The following is an 18,757-nucleotide window of genomic DNA, read 5'->3' as shown; positions in this document are numbered from 1 at the left end:
TTAGGAAGGCCTTCGACACTGTCTCTCACCCCATTCTCATTAAAAAATTAGGTGACTGTGGCATTACCTACACAGTCAGATGGGTCACAAATTGGCTGGAGGGCTGCACCCAGAGAGTGGTGGTGGATGGGTCTTTTTCGACCTGGAGGGATGTGGGCAGTGGGGTCCCCCAGGGCTCAGTCCTCGGGCCTGCACTGTTCAACATCATCAGTGATTTTGGATGAGGGAGTGAAAAGCACCGTGTTCAAATTCGCAGATGACACTAACATGTGGGGAGAAGTGGGCACACTGGAGGAGAGGGACAGGCTGCAATTAGATCTGGACAGGTTACAGGGGTGGGCAGATGAGAACAGAATGGGTTTCAGTATTGACAAGTGCAAGGTATTACACCTGGGGAGGAAGAACCAGCAGCATACCTACGGGCTGGGGAACTCCCTTCTCGTCAGCACAGAGGCAGAAAAGGATCTTGGAGTTATTATTGATGCCAAAATGAACATGGGCCGCCAATGTGGGGACGTGGTCAGGAAGGCTAACCGCACCTTGTCATGCATCCACAGATGCATCACGAGCAGGTCCAAGGAGGTGATCCTCCTTCTCTATGCGACACTGATCAGGCCACACTTGGACTACTGTGTCCAGTTCTGGGTGCTGGACTTCAGGAGGGATGTGGCCAGCATCGAGAAGGTTCAGAGGAGGGCCACTCGCATGATCAGGGGGCAGCAAGGCAGGTCCTATGAGCGGAGGCTATGGGACCTGAACCTGCTCAGCCTCCACAAGAGAAGGCTGAGAGATGATCTGGTGACCATCTACAAACTGGCCAAGGGGGACCATCAGGCTGTGGGAGAGTCCCTGTTCCCCCGAGCACTGCCAGGAGTAACAAAGAATAATGGCCATAAGTTGACTGAGAGTAGATTCAGGCTAGATATGAGGAGGCACTACTTCACAGTCAGGGCGGCTAAGGTCTGGAACAACTTCCAAGGGAAGTGGTGCTTGCTCCTACCCTGGGGGTCTTCAAAAGGAGTCTAGATAATCACCTAGCCGGGGTTGTTTGATTCCAGCATTCTTTGCTGCCCATGGCAGGGGTTCGGACTTGATGATCTGCTCAGATCCCTTCCTACCCTACCAACCATGAAACTATGAAACATAGAGGGGGAGGATCACCTCCTTGGACCTGCTTGTGATGCATCTGTGGATACATGACAAGGTGCGGTTAGCCTTCCTAATGATTAAGGGGACCATGATAGCATTGTTTAGATATCTGAAGTGCTGCCATAAAGAGGAGGGTAGATATATTTTCTCTTGCTTTAAAGAGCAGGACTCATACCAATGACTTGAAGTTGCAGCAAAGTAGTTTGAGACTGGTTATCAAAAACAAAAACTTGTTTAGCGTTAGAACAGTGAGGGAATGGAATAGACCACCTAGGGGAGTTGTAGAATTTCCATCATTGGACATTTTCAACAAGAGGTTGGATAAGCATTATTCAGGGATGATCTAGGACGGAGTGACTAGCCTACAGGATGTGTACTACAAATGGCATAGGCAGCCTTTGTATTTGGCACATAGCAGATCAAGGAGGGGACAAGCAGCACAGTGGCAGATAGAACAGGAAGCAGAAAGCAAAACATCAAATTGGCTATGAAGTATAGGGAAGAAAGCAGAGCAGCATGGAAGACAAGGAAAGGAGATTGTAGTGGCACTCAGGGACAGTGTGGGGCTAATTTGTAGCGCACAGTCAAAAAAGGTTGGCTCCCACTGATCTAGGAGTAGCCGTGCCTGAAGTGCTCTGTGAAGAGCAGCAGTTAGAAGCACAGGAGATGTCCTTCCTTACCCCACCATGGATTGCTGGGAGATAATGAGAAGAGCTCTGTATTCTGAAGCAGGTGAATGTTGGAGATGACCATACTCAGCAGCAGAAGAAAGAAGCAAAGCTCCACAATGGGCTGAGTGATGAAAAAAGTTTAAGGAAGCAGCAAGAAGGTTATGAAGGGGATATAGAGAGGGGGGAGGTCTGCTGTCTGGTAAAAGGGTGTGATGTGTGTAGTTATGGTTGGTGTGCCCAGGTTGCAGAGCAGAATGATGGTGTTTTGTTTTTCTCATGTTTCTGGGTTTTGTTGGTTGCCAGAAAGGAATTTTTCCCCCTCCTGTTGCTACAGGTGTCAGAGTTTTATCTTTTTTTTTCTTTCATCAGAAGCACCGGGTGTTGGTTGCAGCCAAGGCTGGGGATTTTGACTGGGATGTGCCAGTGCTCCCGCTGGAACTAAAACCCAGAGATTCCTGGTTAGAGTGTTTTGCCGCTTTGCTCAGGGTTAGACTGACTGCCACATTTGGGTTCAGAAAGGAATTTTACCCCGTGGTCAGATTGCTACTGACTAGGAGAACCTACCCGTACAATTAATGTGAAGCAATAAACTCTGGAGTTTATTGCTCCTGGATGTGCTGTTTGAACATAGGTCCAGGAGTAATAAACTCTGGAGTTTATTGCTATTCAAATGGTGTGCCTAGGAGTGCAGCATGTTGAGCCAGATGGGAATAGCCCAGGGCTGCTCTCACCCAGCTCAGCGTGCTGTGGAGGAGCTGACTGGGATACAAGGCAGCATCTACACGCACACTGCTACACAGTTTTTTATTCTACAGCAGGATAGCACCTGTATTTACAAGTACTATCCTGATGTGAAATAATTAATTTACTCCAGCCTAGTAGGGGCACACGTGTAGATGCTGAGATTGTTGGCTACAAATGTCCAACTCGGGATCCTTAAAATTCTGGTTTATTAGGTGGATTGAAGCACTGTAATGAAGTTAAATCATAAACCTTAGGGCTGGTCCCCACACGCACACACACAGTAGCAAGCTACAAGAGTCAGGTATACCTATCCCACAGGTGCTGGAGTCTGCCGTTGAGGCTTCTTTCAGCGTGGTGTTATCTTCCAGAAGGGGGTCACCGGCTGGTCCTTCTGGCTGGACAGGTCAGGTGCTGGTCAAGTTGGAGATCAAGAGGGCACTGCCGAGGGTCACTTTTCACTGCTTTTTATCTGTCCTTGGCAGACTTTGGTGATTCCCCAGTTTTCAGGTTTGCCCAATCCAGGGGTCATTGACCCTCGTGGGACTTTCCCCACCTTGGTGGCTACTGGATGGCATCTGTCAGCCCCAGGGGTCGTCCGCATGTACGTGCAGGTTTGGGAGTCCGCTGATGAAGTTTGAATAGGGCTCTGGGAGCGGTCGATTTGAAGATAGTCAGCCCAGAAGTTGGTCCCCGGCATTGATTAACTCAGACCAGGGCTTCTAGCCCTTCATCAGTGACGTTTAGAGATTTCCCAGTTGTTACATTTGTCTTCTATTGATTTTTTCCGTTGGTTGATCTGCAGTTTCCTTAGGTGTTAATTGCTGCCTGCTACCGTGTTACACATTCAATCACTGATTCACTCGCTCTTTCAGGGGCCAGCCTGATACAGGGAAGGGCAGTTTGATTCCTGCCCTTGTGTAACATTATTACAGTGTATAACTTACTTATGAAACTAAACACATTTAGTTGAAAGTTGAAAGGTGAGGAGTATAAAATATAAGCTACAAAAGTAATGCCATGACACACAAATAGATAAAAATACCAAAATACACGGGGAGATACAAAATGCACACATACAAATTTCAAAACACAATTCCTTATCTTAAAGTGAAAGAAAGAGGAAGGAAGAAAAGGTAGAAGAGGAAAAACATATCCAAGGAGGGGAGAGCAACTGCAGGCAAGAGGAAAAGGGGGCTTTCTGCTACAAGATGTTTACCATGCAACTAATTAGTCTGCTGCGCAGTAAAAGTCTTGTGTAGACACACCCACTGAGAGATTTTGCCTTCTTCTGTAGCAGGGGACGTGGCCTTCTTTTCTGGATCTCTCCTGCATTTTAACAATCTTTACAGCAACAAGGTACTGACCACTCTTGTTCCCCTTATTTTATATATGGTGAATTAGGGTGCCATATCTTGTAGTTGTGACTGAGTTGATTTTGTAGGGTTAGTAATAAGTTAAACATAAATTTGTATTGAATGGGTTGAATAGGGATGATCCTGCCTCTTTATGGGTAGAGACTTTCATCCTGTACAACATCTGAACAATAAATTTCCAGCCTATGACTAATGCTCCTAAATGTGATGACGAGATGGTTAGATCTAGTTTTGTTGGTGGTGGTAGTGCATAATTGCATATATTAAGTAATATTGATAGATGTACTTTTTCAACTAGCAAAGACAGAACATGACCTGGTGTTTGGAAACTAATAAATTCAGCCGAAAGATAAGATACAGCTATTTATCACTCTGGGTAATAAACTGTTGAAACAGTTTACCTAGGGATGAGTGGATTATCTATCACTTGGAGTCTGTAACTCCAGATTGGTTCCCTCCCCATCTTCCCTCTAAATATTTTGCTTTCACTTAACCTACTTAGCTGTTGCTGCTGGAATCATGCAGTGAAAAGTTTTGGGCTGTGCTCTTCAGGAGGTCGAATTAGAAATGTATTTTAGGTCCTTCAGAGATTTAAAATTCACAAAACCATCACAGTCCAGATTTATAGAACCCCTTACACACAATAAACTTGCCAAGTGTCACCTCACTAGTAGCTCTGTTATGCCTGTTTTCATTGGAGGAAAAAGCAGTGCATAGTAGGGCTGTGTGAAGCTTCTCTGGCTGTTTCATTATGATGCTGTTTCGACTTGTTTCGAGCTCGAAACAGCAAAATTGAAATGGAATGAAGGGCTTCAAGACAACCTCAAAACGAAATGAGGGCAGTCGAAACGTTTTAAAAATTTTGAAACGTTTCAAGTTTCGAAGCAGCAGCCAGGTGGTGGGAGGCAGGGGAGAGACAGGACTGTGTTCCGAGTGTCTCCGCAGCCCCATGTGGCTCAGCCTGGGGGGAAGTGCAGCCCTGGTACTCCCTGCCTCCCGCCACCAGGCTGCACTTCATGGGGCTGGCGGAGCTGATGAGAGCTCAGCACCAGCTCTGCCCGCCTCCTGCTGCTGGGTTGTGCTCCAGCTGGCTCCACCAGCCCCATGGAGCTCAGCCCAGTGCCAGGAGGTGGGCAGAGCTGGCACTGCACTCTGCCTCCCACCACTGGCCTGAGTTCCGTGGGGCTGCGAGCTGCTGAGCACTGAGCCTGGTGGAAGTAGCCCCACCAGGACTGTGCACCGCCTCCCCACACTGAGCAGCAAGCCCCACCGGGCACTGGTGGAGGCACCCAACGGCTTGCCCGGTGGGGGAAGGCAGCGTGCAGTGCTGGGGCTGCGCGCCATCTCTCTCCACCAGGCTCAGCTCCCAGTGCCAGTCCCAGGCAACAGTGGCAGCCCTCTGCCCACACACCTGGGAGGGCTGCAGGGCTCTGCCAGCCTCCTCCAGGGGTGTGGCTCCCATCAGCCTGCTATCACAGAAGGCTGCTCCTCCTCCAGTTTCATGTTCACCATTATAGCATTGAAATATTGAAACTGTTTTGACGAAATGGAAAAGTGCTTTCGAAATGAAGACTCGAAACAGTGTTTTGTCAAAACAGAAGTTCATGCGGAATGGTGCTGTTTTGCACAGCCCCAGTGCACAGTAGGAGAGAGACATCCTCTTTCCCAAGGTATCCTGTACCATAGGTGAGAATTCTGTGAGCAGACTGGATTAATCGAGTCTGCTGGAGCACAGAAATAAGCGTTCTTCAGCAGACCCTGGTGTCACATGCATTAGCATCCCCGTGCTGAAAAATGGCAGTGGGGTGCTTTGAAGTGCCCCACTGCCATTTTTCAGCACAAGAGACACTGATCTATGTGACACTCAGGTGCTTTTAATTAAAAGCACTCGCTAGTTAAAGCTCTCCCCTGCATGTCCTGGAACAGATGTAAAAATGCCCTATATTCCTAAATCTTTGGAGCTTCTGTTAATGTTTTTTTTATTTCACAATCCATAATATCAATCTCTTGTACCAATCATATCTCTGCCTTCCAGAACTAAATTATGCACTCTTTTAGGAACCAGAGGCCTGGAAGAACCTCCAGGATTACAAAGTCTAGTCTCCTGCTAATTCATTCACAATGTCATAAACTTCAATGTAGCCCCATCTTAAGGTCAGGGTTTTTTTTATTTCTTACATTTCCTACTCCCATTAGGAGGCAGTCCTAGGATATGACTATTCTAATAGCTAGGAACATTCCTCTGTTTTCCATCCTACATTCATTCATCGTAAATTTATCCCTATTTGTTTATTGCCAGTATTGTCTTCTAGCATAAGTATCCTTTTTCTCTCTGATGTTTATCCTTTGATCTATTTGTAGACAGCAGTTATATCTCATCACAGCTTTCATTTCGCTAAAATAAACAAGCTCACCTCTTTTAGTCCCATCTGACCAGGTTCCTTATTCCCCTCATCTTCCTGGAACCTGTTCTCTGCACATGTTCTGCTTTCAAAGTATTTGCCTCGAACATGGTTAATGGGAATTTTTATGCAGTATTCCAGATGAGTTCTCACCAGTGTCTCATACAATAATATTAACTCTTCCTTCGTTTTTTATTGGATGCATGCTAGACTCTCAGTTGACTTTTCCTGGCTGCACCTGCCTGGTCTCATATAGGCGCTCTCTAGCGACCTTCAAGCGCACACCTGGTTCCCGCCGCGGGCTGTGTCCCCAGGCCCTGTGCGTTGAGTCGCGTTCAGCCCCGAGGGGGGCCCCGACACTCGCCTGCCATGACTTGGTCGTCTTTTTTTCAGTGGTGGGGTTCCTCCTCGTGGCTTCTCACAGACTGGGTGCTGCCATTTGCAGATGTTCTTGGGGCTCCACCTCCCCTACACCCCAGCTATGCACCAGCCCACAGGACCACTGGATAATGGTTTGCTGGCCTGTCCCTTTTTGATGTTCTCGTCCTCTCTCTTCTCTCCTTGCCCATCCCTCGATGACCTTTCGCCCCGGATGACAACGAGGTGGGGGGCCGTCCTCATCTCTGTGCCTGTTCTCCCTTTTGAGGCTTCTGCTGTGTTGCCTCGGTCCTCTCTCTTGACTCGGAGTCACTTATGGGTACCTCGCCCCCGGTCCAGGCTCTATGCACCCTCCAAAATAAAGAAATAAAAAAAAAAAAAAAAGAGAAGAAAAGAATAATTGGGGTCCGGGCTTCTGCCCACCCCACTCATGGGTCCGGCGTCTGTGGTCCACTAGGTCCCTCAACGCTATCCCTCCTTGGCCTGGCTGCCCTGCTGAGCCAGGTGTGTAACTCTTCTAATGTGGTTGAGACCCTTCCTGCAGGTCTCCATCCAGCCTCCTTCTGAGCTGCCAACCCTGTGGAGTTGCAGCCTGGGGAGCAGCTTCGTCCTCTGGTTTTGGCATTGCTGCCCCCATTTCCATTTTCCCGCTGGGGGCTTTTAAATCTGCTGGGTGACGATTTTTGCTGACGTTGTCCGCCGGCGCTGTTCCCAACCAGCAATAAAAGCGGCTGATGAACTGCGCCGGTGGCACTTCTCAGCACAGCTCTGCTTCTCCTAGGGATGGTAAGTGTGCCCGCTTTTCAGGGCTTTCTATTTCTTTCTTTGGGCAGGTCATCCATGCCTTGGGTTGTGCTGCAGAAGGTTGCTCCGGTGCCTCCATTTTGGTCCATTTTTGTCCCCCTGAGACACTGGCTCATAGTATAGCCAGATTCTTCTCCTCAGTTGCTTATTCATTATGAGCTCATTACAGTAAACGTTTTTGTTCTCAACTCATTGCTTAACTATAGATCAACTGTGGAGAATATTTACTGTAACAGCAACTTTATGTAAGAAGGAACTTGGGTCTGATTAATACAGTGCTTCTGGTCTACAGTTGCTTTTCAGGGCCTTTTCTTTTTTACTTTTACTTTCATTTTTCTTTATTTTAGCTTTCACTTGGTGTACTATCCTTTTCTTCTATCCCCTCAATGGGGGATAGAAGGTTTCTTGGTCTGCCTTAGGCAACTCTGTCAAGCAAAGTGAAGTCTCTGCTTCATCCACCAGAATGCTTTCCCTCAAGTTATCTAGTTTCATACCCCTCTGTGGATGCATCTATATGAGATGCTTTACTGCACAGTAGACTAATTTAGTCTACTGTGTGGTTGATTTGCTACCTGCAAATGCAGGTAGGAAATTAACTGCACCATAATAACTGCACAGTAGAACATGTATAGATGACAACCAGCCCCATCACCAGGGGGCCACACTCAGACTAGCCCCGAGGCAATAGGGCTTGGACCTTCTCTGGCAACAAGGCTTGGGGTGGCTCTTCGTATGGCCTTTAAAACTGCAGTGATCCCAGAGGCCTGTGCCACCTGTTGCCTGCCTCTGGCCATCGGGTCCAACAGCAGTGGCCTTGGGCCAACTGCAGCAGCTTATCCAGACCCTGGTGCTGGCCCCTGGCTCAGCCCCACCACCTGGTTGCCTGTCCAGCACTGGGCCCCTACACTGTGTGCTGCAGGCACCTGCCCAGGCCTGGCAGACCTGGACTCCCACCCACAGCCCTTGAGGGGCATAACTGGTCCCAGGATGAGACTATGGAACTTGTTGCACTGTGAGGCCAGGCTGGGTTTCAGAGCCAGTTCACTCAGGGCAGGCACTCCTACACCCACATCTATGAGGGCCCGGTGGGCCACATACGAGCACAAGCACGACTGGTCAGTGCACCATAAAGGTCTGGGCCCTGCAGGCACAGCATCACCGACTACAACCGCTGGTTGAGGGCAGCCCACATGACCATGCCATTTATGTAGCAGCTGGACCACATCCTTGTGCCCTGGGACCCTGGCCAGAGGTGCACTATGTTGTCCAGCATGGGCAGCCTACTAGAGCCTCTGCCAAAGCCTGGCAGTGGCAACAAGTCATCAGTAGGGTAGTGCCCCTCAGGGCACCAGGAGCCTGTCCTACTGTGGTCCCTGCCCCTGGCATCATCTGGCAGCCTGGGACAGTCTGGGCCAGCACCTGCCCTGCCAGCTCTGGATGCGCAGGTAGCCCAGAGATGGCACCGACTGCCGTCATGAGGTCCAGCTCCTCCCCTGGGGGGGCGTGGCCTACCTGACCAGCCAGGCACCACACCCCTGCATCCCAGGATGCCACCAGGAGCTGCATATTGCTGCCAGCAGGGGGAGACGGGCCAATGGGAATTCCTAATACACGTACCCAGTAAGCCCCACACTGGGGAAAGGGGCCTCACTGCCCCTGCTCCTACCCTTCCTCCATGTCTGTCCTGGCCGAGCTCCTCCTGACCTTTGGAGTTCCTCTCCACAGTATGCAGGGAGGTGGGGGGAAATGAAGAACTTTGAGCAGCTAATGCCCCCTCAGCTAGGCAGTCACGGGCCTCACACAGATGAACTTATGGATGCTGGTGGTGATGTCCTCGACTGTGGGGGCAGGGACACGTAGCATAGGCACAGGTACCCCTCCAGGTGGTGGTAAATGATGTGGGGAAGCGTGGGCTTGCCCACCACACAGTTGAAGTTCAGGATCCCATGCCAGGTTCTCAGATGCACCTGTGGCACTGTGGTAATCGTCATCAGCAGGGCATAGTAGGTCAGGCACCCTTCAGCCACTGGGGACCTCAACTGGCAGCTCCTCCATGGAGCTGTTGCCATGGGCGTTTATGTGACAAGCTTCACAGACCCCAGTCTCCTGCCCTTTTGCAGGCAGAGGGAGACCCTGGCACACATGACCCTTGAGTGCACCAGGCTGCAGCCTCTCCATCTCCACCTCCAGAACCTCCTCCTGAGGTTCTGGTTGAATTTCACCCCCCCTCCCCCTTTTTGTTTTTGGTCACCCCATCCTCAGCCCCACCTGGGACCTCCTGGTCAACCTCCTTCTGGCCCTGGCCAAGTGAGCCTGTACTTGACCAGGAAGGAGGCTCTGGCCGGGAAGGTCCCCGGAGACTGCAGGGCTGCTTTCCTCTCACTTGTCTGTGCAAGTTGTTGAGCAGAGCACCAGTGAGTGGTGTCTACCGGCTCCTTGGATTCCTTTGAGGACCGGTGGGTGTGGCCCAGGGGGCTCAGCTCAGTGTCCCCTTCAGGCACACTTATTTTCATGTTTTGACCCACATGACACTCCTATCCTGTTTTTTCATTAGTTGCCGCAAAAATTTAGTTGTACCACTCGCTCATTAGCCCCACACGGGATTCCTAGTTAGCCAGGTGGGCCTTAGGGCCCACAGTATGAGTGTTACAAATAGACAGTCACCCTTCAGTCTGTGCAAATAGCTCTTGTGGGATGATCACTCACCAGGAGCATGCTAGGGGCACAGGCCATGCGCAGGAGCGCCACCAGCTCCACATCCCAGTCTGATGGGAGCCCCAAGACTGAGCACCACTGGCCTGGCGCCAACAGCAGAGACAGCCACAGCAGGTGTTGCCAGGAGCCAGACCTGTGCCAGCCTGGGAAGAGGGCAGGGAAGGTAGGCTGCCTGCAACAAGCACAACAGCGGCTCACTTGTCCCTGCAGAGTGAGCGGAGACAGGGTGCTTGACTGGGAGCCGCCTATGTCAGGGCCTGTCCGGCTGACTTACCATGGTCCCTGAGTACCTGTGTGTGCAAAACCCCTGATCTGAGGCTGGGTAGTGCACAGCCACTTGGTATAGTGCATGATATTTCAGAAATGTTGCAAACTTACAAAGTCTTTCTTCTGGCTCTGCAGGTCCAGCAGTTGCATGTGGGGGAGTGGCACCAGCTGAATGCAGGGATATGCCATCAGGGTCACAGCCAGTCTTGGGCAGGGCCTCCGTTTGCACTGGTTCCAGCAGCGGTGGACCCAGGACCAGACCCAGTTATTGGATTGGCTGGTCACCGTAGCAGAGGAGAGGCTGGCATGTGGAGGATGTCGTGCATGAGTGGGAGAGGGACCAAGTGGATCTGGCGTTCCAGGACCGGCTCATTGCCCCTCTTGAGAGAATGGTGGAGGCCCGGGAGTGGCAGGCTGCTATGGTGGCCAGGGCAGTGGAGGCCACAGAGGATGACTGCTGAGTGCTGGACACCATCCTGGCCCTGGCAGTCACCTTTTGTGCTGCCTGCTGCCCAGGTTTTAGTCCTTCCTGCCCCGTGTCAGCCACCCGGCGCTCAGACACAAATGCAGCGGTGCCTCCAGTGGCCAGGTCCCCCTGCCCCAGCACATGCCCCAGGTCCCCCACCCCCTGGGCCCACCTCTGTCACTCACCCCAGATCCATGCGGCCCCAGAGCAGGACTTGCCTGCAGTGGGACCAGCACTGTGCATGGGGCCTATTGGCCCTGGTTGCAGAAAGGGGAGCCAGCCGCACAGCAAGAGCAGCAGCTGCTCTCACCCCCAGGCAAGCGCCTGCTGGACTCTCCACAGCATGCGCACCTATGGTGGTGTGGCCAGAGGTTGGGGTGCTGGGCACCTGTCCCTGGCCACCCCATAGATACCACACCCCACTGCCCCCCACCCTGGGAAGACACCCAGAGCACACTGTACATAGTATGCATGGGGAAGAGGGTGCTTGATTGGTGGTGGGTGGGGTGATTGGTGGTGGGGCTCTGTGGGTCAGGAGGGAGGGGGGGACAGGGTCTATGTTTGTGGAGGGGAATAAAGTGCTTTCCAGAAAATTGTCCACAGTGAGCATGGTGTTGGGAGTGCATGGTGGGGCTGGAGCCTGTGGCCAGTCTCCCAGGTGGCTACAGTGGGGAACATAGGAGGAAGTGGTCCACCAACATCTCTTGCACCCAGTGCCCTAGCCTCTGTTACCAGGTGTGCAGCTCACCCGGGGCCTCAGGTGTGGGGGCCTATTGCTGTTGCTGCTCCCACAGGTGGTGCTTCTGGTCCCAGATGTCCTCCTCCCATTGCGCCTTCTCCACCCGTGCCTTGTGGAAGAGCTCCCATGCCTTGCAGATGTTATGCCGTACACAGGCTGCGATAACAACCCAGGGGATGTTGGCCTCTGCGACCTCAAGGTGGGCGATGAGGTTGTGCCAGTGTCTCTTCAGGCAGCTAAAAGTGCAGTCCACCAGTGCGCGGGTCCAGTCCAGTTGAAATGTGCCTGGCGGGGGTCCAGCTGGCTGGTGTGAGGCATAAGCCAGGAGAGGAGTTGGGTAGGCGTGTTCCCCGATGAGGATGGGTGGGACCATCACAGCCCCCATTTGGAGATCAAGCACCCCTGATGCAAAGTGCCAGCTCTCAACCAGGTTTGGCACACCAACCCAGCTGGTGCTCATGGTGAAGGTGCTGTGATGGTTGATGATGGTTTGGAGCATGATGGAGTGAAAGCCCTGCTGGCTGTAGTAGGGTTAGTCATGGCGGGGCAGTGATGGGGATGCAGGTCCCTTCCATGGCCCTGATGCATTGGGGGAAGTCCAGGCTGCAGGAGGGTAGCACAGGGCTGAAGGAAGCCAGGAACAGGCTAGTGCCGTGAGAAGTAAATCTCTCCCAAATGACCACACATGTAGACACTTGCCCAGGGTGGGTTTACTTCACAGTAAATTACTGCCCAGTAAACCCATATAGCACTAATTGCACGTGTAGACATGCCCACTGACTGCATCTACATGTGTGGTGAACTGTGCAGTTGTTACCATGCAGTACCATTGCTGCACTTTTTTTTTCCTGATGATAGTGTGTAGTAGCTCATCACTACTGTGCAGTAGCATTGCATTATGGTTAGTGCCCAGCAACACTACAGCGCGGTAGCAACAACCTACGGTGTAGTGCCTCATTGCTACTGTGCTGTAGCATCTTGTGTAGATGCACCCGCTGTTAACTTTAAAGGTGCACCAATACATTAGTCCCATATCAGATCACCACCAATATAAGGAAAATTGACTGTATCGGCAATTGGCTTTTTTTGGCTGAAGTGGCCGATAATGCTACCGATAAATGCCCTGTGAATGTGCAAGAAGTCCTCTTTCAGTGAAACCGGACCAAGTGTACAAAGAGAAGATGATTGTCCCAAGGTTTGTGGCCCCAACAGATCTTGACTAGACTTAGCTAATGCTAGCACTGAGGTTCTGACATTGCTGACAAAGTCAAAGAGCCCACCTCTTTGCTGTAGAGCCACAAGTACAAATATCCAGGGATCTCCTTGATTTCTCTTCCAGTACTCAGCCACAATCCTGTTGTTTTGGTACTGATTTCCACCCTGGCACCTCTGCCAACCATGGTGTGCCTCAGCAGACTCCTACTATCCTATCCTGTCCACTGCTGGGTATATCTCCAACAGTGCTACTTTGCTTCTAAACTCCCCATTTTGGTCTTTCTGACTATGAACTTCCCCCCATAGGAGGAGTTTTCAGGGGTAGATTCGTCTGCCTGGAATTTACCTTAGCCTTGCAGGTCTCCAGAGAATGACTGACCCAGCTGCCAGGAAAGAAGAACTTGCTAATCCCAACCTACTGTGTTCTTTTTCCAGTAAAATTTTCCTTCCTTCTGTCCTTACTTCTTGCCTCCCTTCAGCATTGCAGATGGATGGTTTCACCGGCTTCCAAAAATTTCTGTGTGGTTTAAGTACTATAAACTCCAGTTTAGGAAACTGAAGAAACTACAAACAAGATCATGGACATTTTACAGCAGTCTATACTGAGTGAGTGGTCCTCCCCATTAATGAAACCATTATGGACCCTGCAGAGATAATAAGACAGATATCAGCCACTTCCACTCTAACTGTATAGAACATAGACAACTGGTATGACACTCCTTCCAGGGATGCAGAGTTTTTCTGTGTGCCGACTAGACTTTTGCATCTAGTAGTTGTTAGCTTTCTTGCAATGGCTACCTGGTTGAAGTACCCTAAAGCAAAAATGTCTAAAAGACTAGAATTCTGCTAGTTTATGGCATACAAGCTGCTATTGGCCCAGTATGACTTTCAGTATCAGCAACTGGCATCTTTTATAGACAAGCTACTTTGGGGTGTTAGACCAAGTGATATAAGACAGACCCTAACATCACTACTGACACTAGGAGGCAAGAGATGATGAAAACCTTCTGCTCCGTCAGCTGTTAACTAATAGGGCTGTGCGAGGCTTCGGACCATGCTTTGGATCTGGAGAAGCTTTGGATGCTTCGGTGTCCGAAGCAGCATGTGTCAAAGGCTGGCTAGGTGCTGTGAGTGTATCAGCCGTTAGGCTGCTGTGTTCGGGCTTGAGGAGGTGAGTTGGGAGTGAAGTAAAGGCAAATTTACTTATAGCTTAGCATACAACAGTTAACAGAAGGGTTAATGCGACAAACAGATAGTACAGTAATAAAGAGCCAATAGTGAATGATAACAACAGATAGACAGAATGACAAAGAGTTCCTACATGGGGTTGGCAGCTTAAATCGGCAGTCCCTTTATGCCAGGTGCGCGCCAAGTTGTTCCAGCGAAGTCAGGTGTCCCCAATCAACGCTGTCTGAGGAGTCACTGGGAAAGTCCCTTGGTCAGGATCCGGTCCTCACTCACACTAGGAGTCCGGGGTCCAGGCTTGGTACAGCGATGGTCCTTCTGTCCCATCCTTCTAACTGGTCACTTGACATGCATGTTCCTTTATGCCTTATCTTATGCTAGTCTGTTGGCTTTAGAGCCACTCACAATCTTGCCCTATAGCCGTTACCCTATGCGATCAAAAGGTGTTAGAAATTATCATGAAAGGTTACCGCCCGAACTCAGGTTCACCCAATAAGCAAATTACACCACGTTACTTTGAGGTTTGAAATTAGCATTTCCTGCCTAAGCTCAACTCCTTAGTTTTTTATTCCTGGATTCCTTTGAATGTGCTGATTATATTAGGTGGTCAGATCTTGTTATAGCTTGACCTTTAAAAAACCTGTTAGATCAGCTAATCTTGTAGCTATGCTTATTTTGGGGCTTTGTGGTCCCATGATCACTGCAAACAGTTAGATTCAACTTTTTGGTTAAATTGTGACAGACAAATTCCACTTGTAGGTTGCAAACTTGCAAGCCTTGCATTAGTTAATCTTAACTGCTTAGACAATTGCCTAATGCCTCCAAGAGCATGTATGTATTGCTCATGATAGTAACCCCTGTGGTTCTGGCTACCACAAGCATGTCCGGATTGAAGCGCTGGCTTCTTTAGGTTTTCCAAAGCAGTTCGGAGCTTCTGAACCACTTCGGAAAAGCTTTGGAGCTGCCTCGGAGATCCGGCCATAGGGTATAATGGGGAATCAATGAAATATCTATAACTTTGTTGTTTTTTGTCTGATTTGGATGAAGCATGCAGGGATGATAGCCTCTGTTGACAGCATGAAGTTTACCAAGATCGGTGCAGGGGTTTGGGGGGAACTGCACCCCAAATTCCTGAAAGCATAACTCATGTCACATGCATGTATTAAGCCACAGTGGGGTGAAAACTACAGGAGTGGTTTAAAAAAAACTCATTAACACCTACAAAGCCACAGACTAAGGAGAGGAAATAGTCAATAGAGACAATCAACTGCCCCAAGACAGAGACAGTCAGTTGTCCAAGCACCCGTGTCACAAGTTTTGCCTGTCAGCAGCTAGAGGTGCAGGGCCCCAGAAGCCAGACTCCCCCTGTACCTATCTCCTTGACAGCTGGCAGGCGTTGTGGCTACAGCAGGGGCTACCATCCTGGAGCTGGTAAGTAGGGGGTCGGGGAGAGGGGGCTGGGGGGTCGGGGACCATGGGGGGACCCCTGCCAGGCCGCATTCCTTGCCTGCTCCCCCAACCCCCACCCATTCCCCCAGCCCCGCTATGCCTGCCCTGCCCACCCAGCTCCCAGTGTTTTAAAAAAAGAGCCCCTATTCATCAAGTGCTGCCAGGCGGGGGGCAATCCCTGCTGCCCCCCACTGCCCCACACCATGTGGGGGGCTTTGCCATGAGCCCCATGACCTCCCCAGTTCCCTCACGCCTGCCCCGCCCAGCCCACCTCCAGCCCCTTAAGATAGAATAAAAACCAAAAACCCTGGGACTCACTGCTGCTGCAGCAGCTTTGGGGGTCTCATGCAGAGCCCCCCCCCACATGGCATGGGGCAGTGTGGGACAGTGGGGATCACCCCCCCTACCCATTAGAAACTGTAAGTCTGGAGGGTTGGGGGGGGTTCTTAAAGGTCTGGAGCTGCAGCAGGCAGGATAGCCATGGGGGGGGACTGGGGGAGCAGGTGGGGATTGGGGGGCTTGTGCAGAGTCCCCCGGGCAGTGGGGGGCACCCCTGCCCAGCAGCACCTGCTGACTCAGGGCTTTTTTTTTTTTTTCCAAGTGCCAGGAGCTGAGGCAGGCAGGGCAGCCATTGCCAAGCTGGGAGAGTGGGCGGGGGATGGGCCTGGGTGATTTGGCCAGATCGATTCAGGACAGTGATTCAAATCACTGAATCAAATCACTGTCCCCCAAATTGGCTGAATCCGAAGCAAATATTAGCCGCTTCACACAGGCCTAATGACCAAGTGGTGCATTGCGTGGACAAGGGAGACCAGGTTGATGTCATATAGCTGGATTTCAAGAAAGCCTTTGACTTGATCTCCCATGATATCCTCATGGTTAAGCTGGAGAACTCTGGCCTCAACCATCCCATGTTCTGTGGGTTGGAGAACTGGCTCCAGGGTTGGACCGAAAGAGTGTTAGTTGATGGGAGCAAATCAACATGGCACAAGGCAACCAGTGGTGTCCCTCAGTGTAGTACTCTTCAACAGTTTGATCTGGATTTGGGCATCAGATGTGAACTGGCAAAGGTTGCAGACGGCACTAAATTATGAGGGAAGGCAGTCACGCTGGAGGATAGGGTGGAGGTACAGACCGATCTGGACAGGCTCGCAAGGTGGGCGGCTCAAAACCTGACGTTATTCAACATAGAGAAGTCCAGGGTGCTCCACCTTGGGAAGAAAAATCAGCATCATACTTATAGGCTCAGCAGTGCTCTGCTTGCTACCACCATGACTGAAAGAGACTTGGGAGTCTTGATTGACCACAAGATGAACCTGGGCCACCAGTGCAATGCTGTAGCCAGCAAAGCAAACCAAACTCTGGCATGTATCCACTGCTGCATCTCAAGCAAAACCAGGGACGTCATCCTCCCGCTTTACTTGGCCTTGGTGAGGCCACAGCTGGAGTACTGAGTCCAGTTTTGGGTCCCCCACTTCAGGAGGGACATGGATAAGATTGATAGAGTCCAAAGGAGAGCCACCCACATGATCAAAGGCCAAGAGAGGAAGCCTTACAAGGAGAGGCTGAGGGACACGGGACTCTTCAGCCTGGAGGAGAGAAGGCTCAGGGGTGACTTGGTGGCAGCCTATAAGTATATCGGCCACAAGCTTCTGGAAGGCTGATTTAGACTGGACATAAGGAAAAACTTTTTTACTCTCCAAGTGTCCAGGGTCTGGAACAGATTCCCCCCCCCCCCCCCCCAGGTGGTGCAAGCACCTACTCTGGACTTATTCAAAATGCGTTTGGGTGCTTATCTTGCTGGGATCATTTGACCCCAGCAGTCTTCCTGCCTATGGCATGGGGGGACTCAATGATCTCGCAAGGTCCCTTCCAGCCCCTAATATCTATGAAATCTATGTGACGCAGCGCTGGGCATGTCAGCTTGCGTGCAGGGATTAATCAAGTCTGTTCCAACGCACCAGATCTTCAGCATGTTGGCGCAGACAAATGTATGTATATAAGTACCCAAAAAGGAAACTTATAAGAAGAGGAAACTTGGACAAATAACTAGGGAAGAATACAAGAGCATTGCTCAGACATGCAGGGACTAAGTCAGGAAGGCCAAAGTGCAATTGGAGGTGGAGCTAGCAAGGGATGTGAAGGGTAACAAGACAGGTTTCTACAAATATGTTGGTAAAGTGTGGGTCCATTACTGAATGGGGGAGGCAACTTTGTGACAGGATGCAGAAAGCTCCAAACTGTTCAATTCCTTTTGTGCCTCAGTCTTCACAGGCAAGGTCAGCTCCCAGTCTACTGCACTGGGCAGCACAGTTTGGCGAGGAGGTGAGCAGGCCTTAGCGTTGAAAGACCAGGTTAGGGCAGGGGTGGGCAAAATATGGCCCACAGCCTGGATCCAGCCTGCTAGGCCATTCTATCCAGCCCACGGGACCCCTAAAAATTATAGAAAATTAATATTTATCTGTCCCTGGCTCCTGTCAAAGATGACAGGAGCCAGGGGCAGTAGGACCCAAGGGAAGCCATCGCAGGCTCCTGCAACAGCAAGACCCAGCTGGTTTTCCCCCACCCTCACACCTACCAGAAGTCCCTGCCTAGCAGGGGCTTCTGGCCTGGGATTGTGGGGCTGTTTGTGCCTGCTCTGGAGAGGGAAATTTGGGTAAGAAGTGAGGGCAGGGGGTATGGAGGGAGGCATGGGAGGACCGTGGGGATCGCCCCAGTCCTCGAGGCCTGGCTGGCTCCTACTGAGCCCCACAGTCCGGCCATGCAGCTGAGAGTCATGTAATGCTGGGCAGGCAGGAAAGTGGTGCGGGGGGGGGGGGGGAGTGGAAGCAAGCAGGAGCACGGGGCCTGCACCAGTGTCCCGGGGCCAGTGCCAGTGGGACCCAGAGTGGGGCGGTAGGAGCACAGGCTGGCAGGGGTTTATGGAGCTGGGTTGGGCTGCACCAGCAGGCAGAGAGGAGCTGGCCCAAGTTCGTAGAGCCCCTGCCAGCCAGGACCCTGTGCTCCTGCTGCCCTGCTCTCAGCCCCATGGAACAAACTGCTGCTTAGTGCTGGGGAAAAGCGGACCCTCCCCCTCCCTGTAGCCAGTGCTTCCTGCTGCAGCCACTTGCAGCCCACATGAGGCTGTTCTGTGTCTCCGCTGCATCACTGCTGTCGAACTGGGAAGCCCAGAGGCAGCAGTGAAGCTCACAAGTGGTGGT

At 51.2% G+C, this 18,757-nt stretch overlaps 1 protein-coding gene across 6 annotated transcripts in view; it reads left to right on the top strand.

The window, feature by feature from the left end:
* MMP24 (matrix metallopeptidase 24) overlaps window positions 1-18,757 on the top strand; it is a 256,364-nt gene that overhangs the window by 71,843 nt on the left and 165,764 nt on the right. The window contains exon 1 of one of the 6 annotated variants that reach the window (XM_019485547.2): window positions 11,576-11,907. The exons of the other annotated variants lie outside the window; for them this stretch is intronic. Within the exon in view, the coding sequence (XP_019341092.1) occupies window positions 11,594-11,907 (314 nt within the window). The 5' untranslated portion in view covers window positions 11,576-11,593. Of the gene's footprint in view, window positions 1-11,575; window positions 11,908-18,757 lie in introns of those variants that run through there. 6 annotated transcript variants of the gene reach the window in all.

This window comes from Alligator mississippiensis, chromosome 9, assembly GCF_030867095.1.
Source record: "Alligator mississippiensis isolate rAllMis1 chromosome 9, rAllMis1, whole genome shotgun sequence".
NCBI lineage: Eukaryota > Metazoa > Chordata > Crocodylia > Alligatoridae > Alligator > Alligator mississippiensis.
Note: the sequence above shows the minus strand (reverse complement) of the source record. Positions and strands in the feature narration are given on the sequence as shown.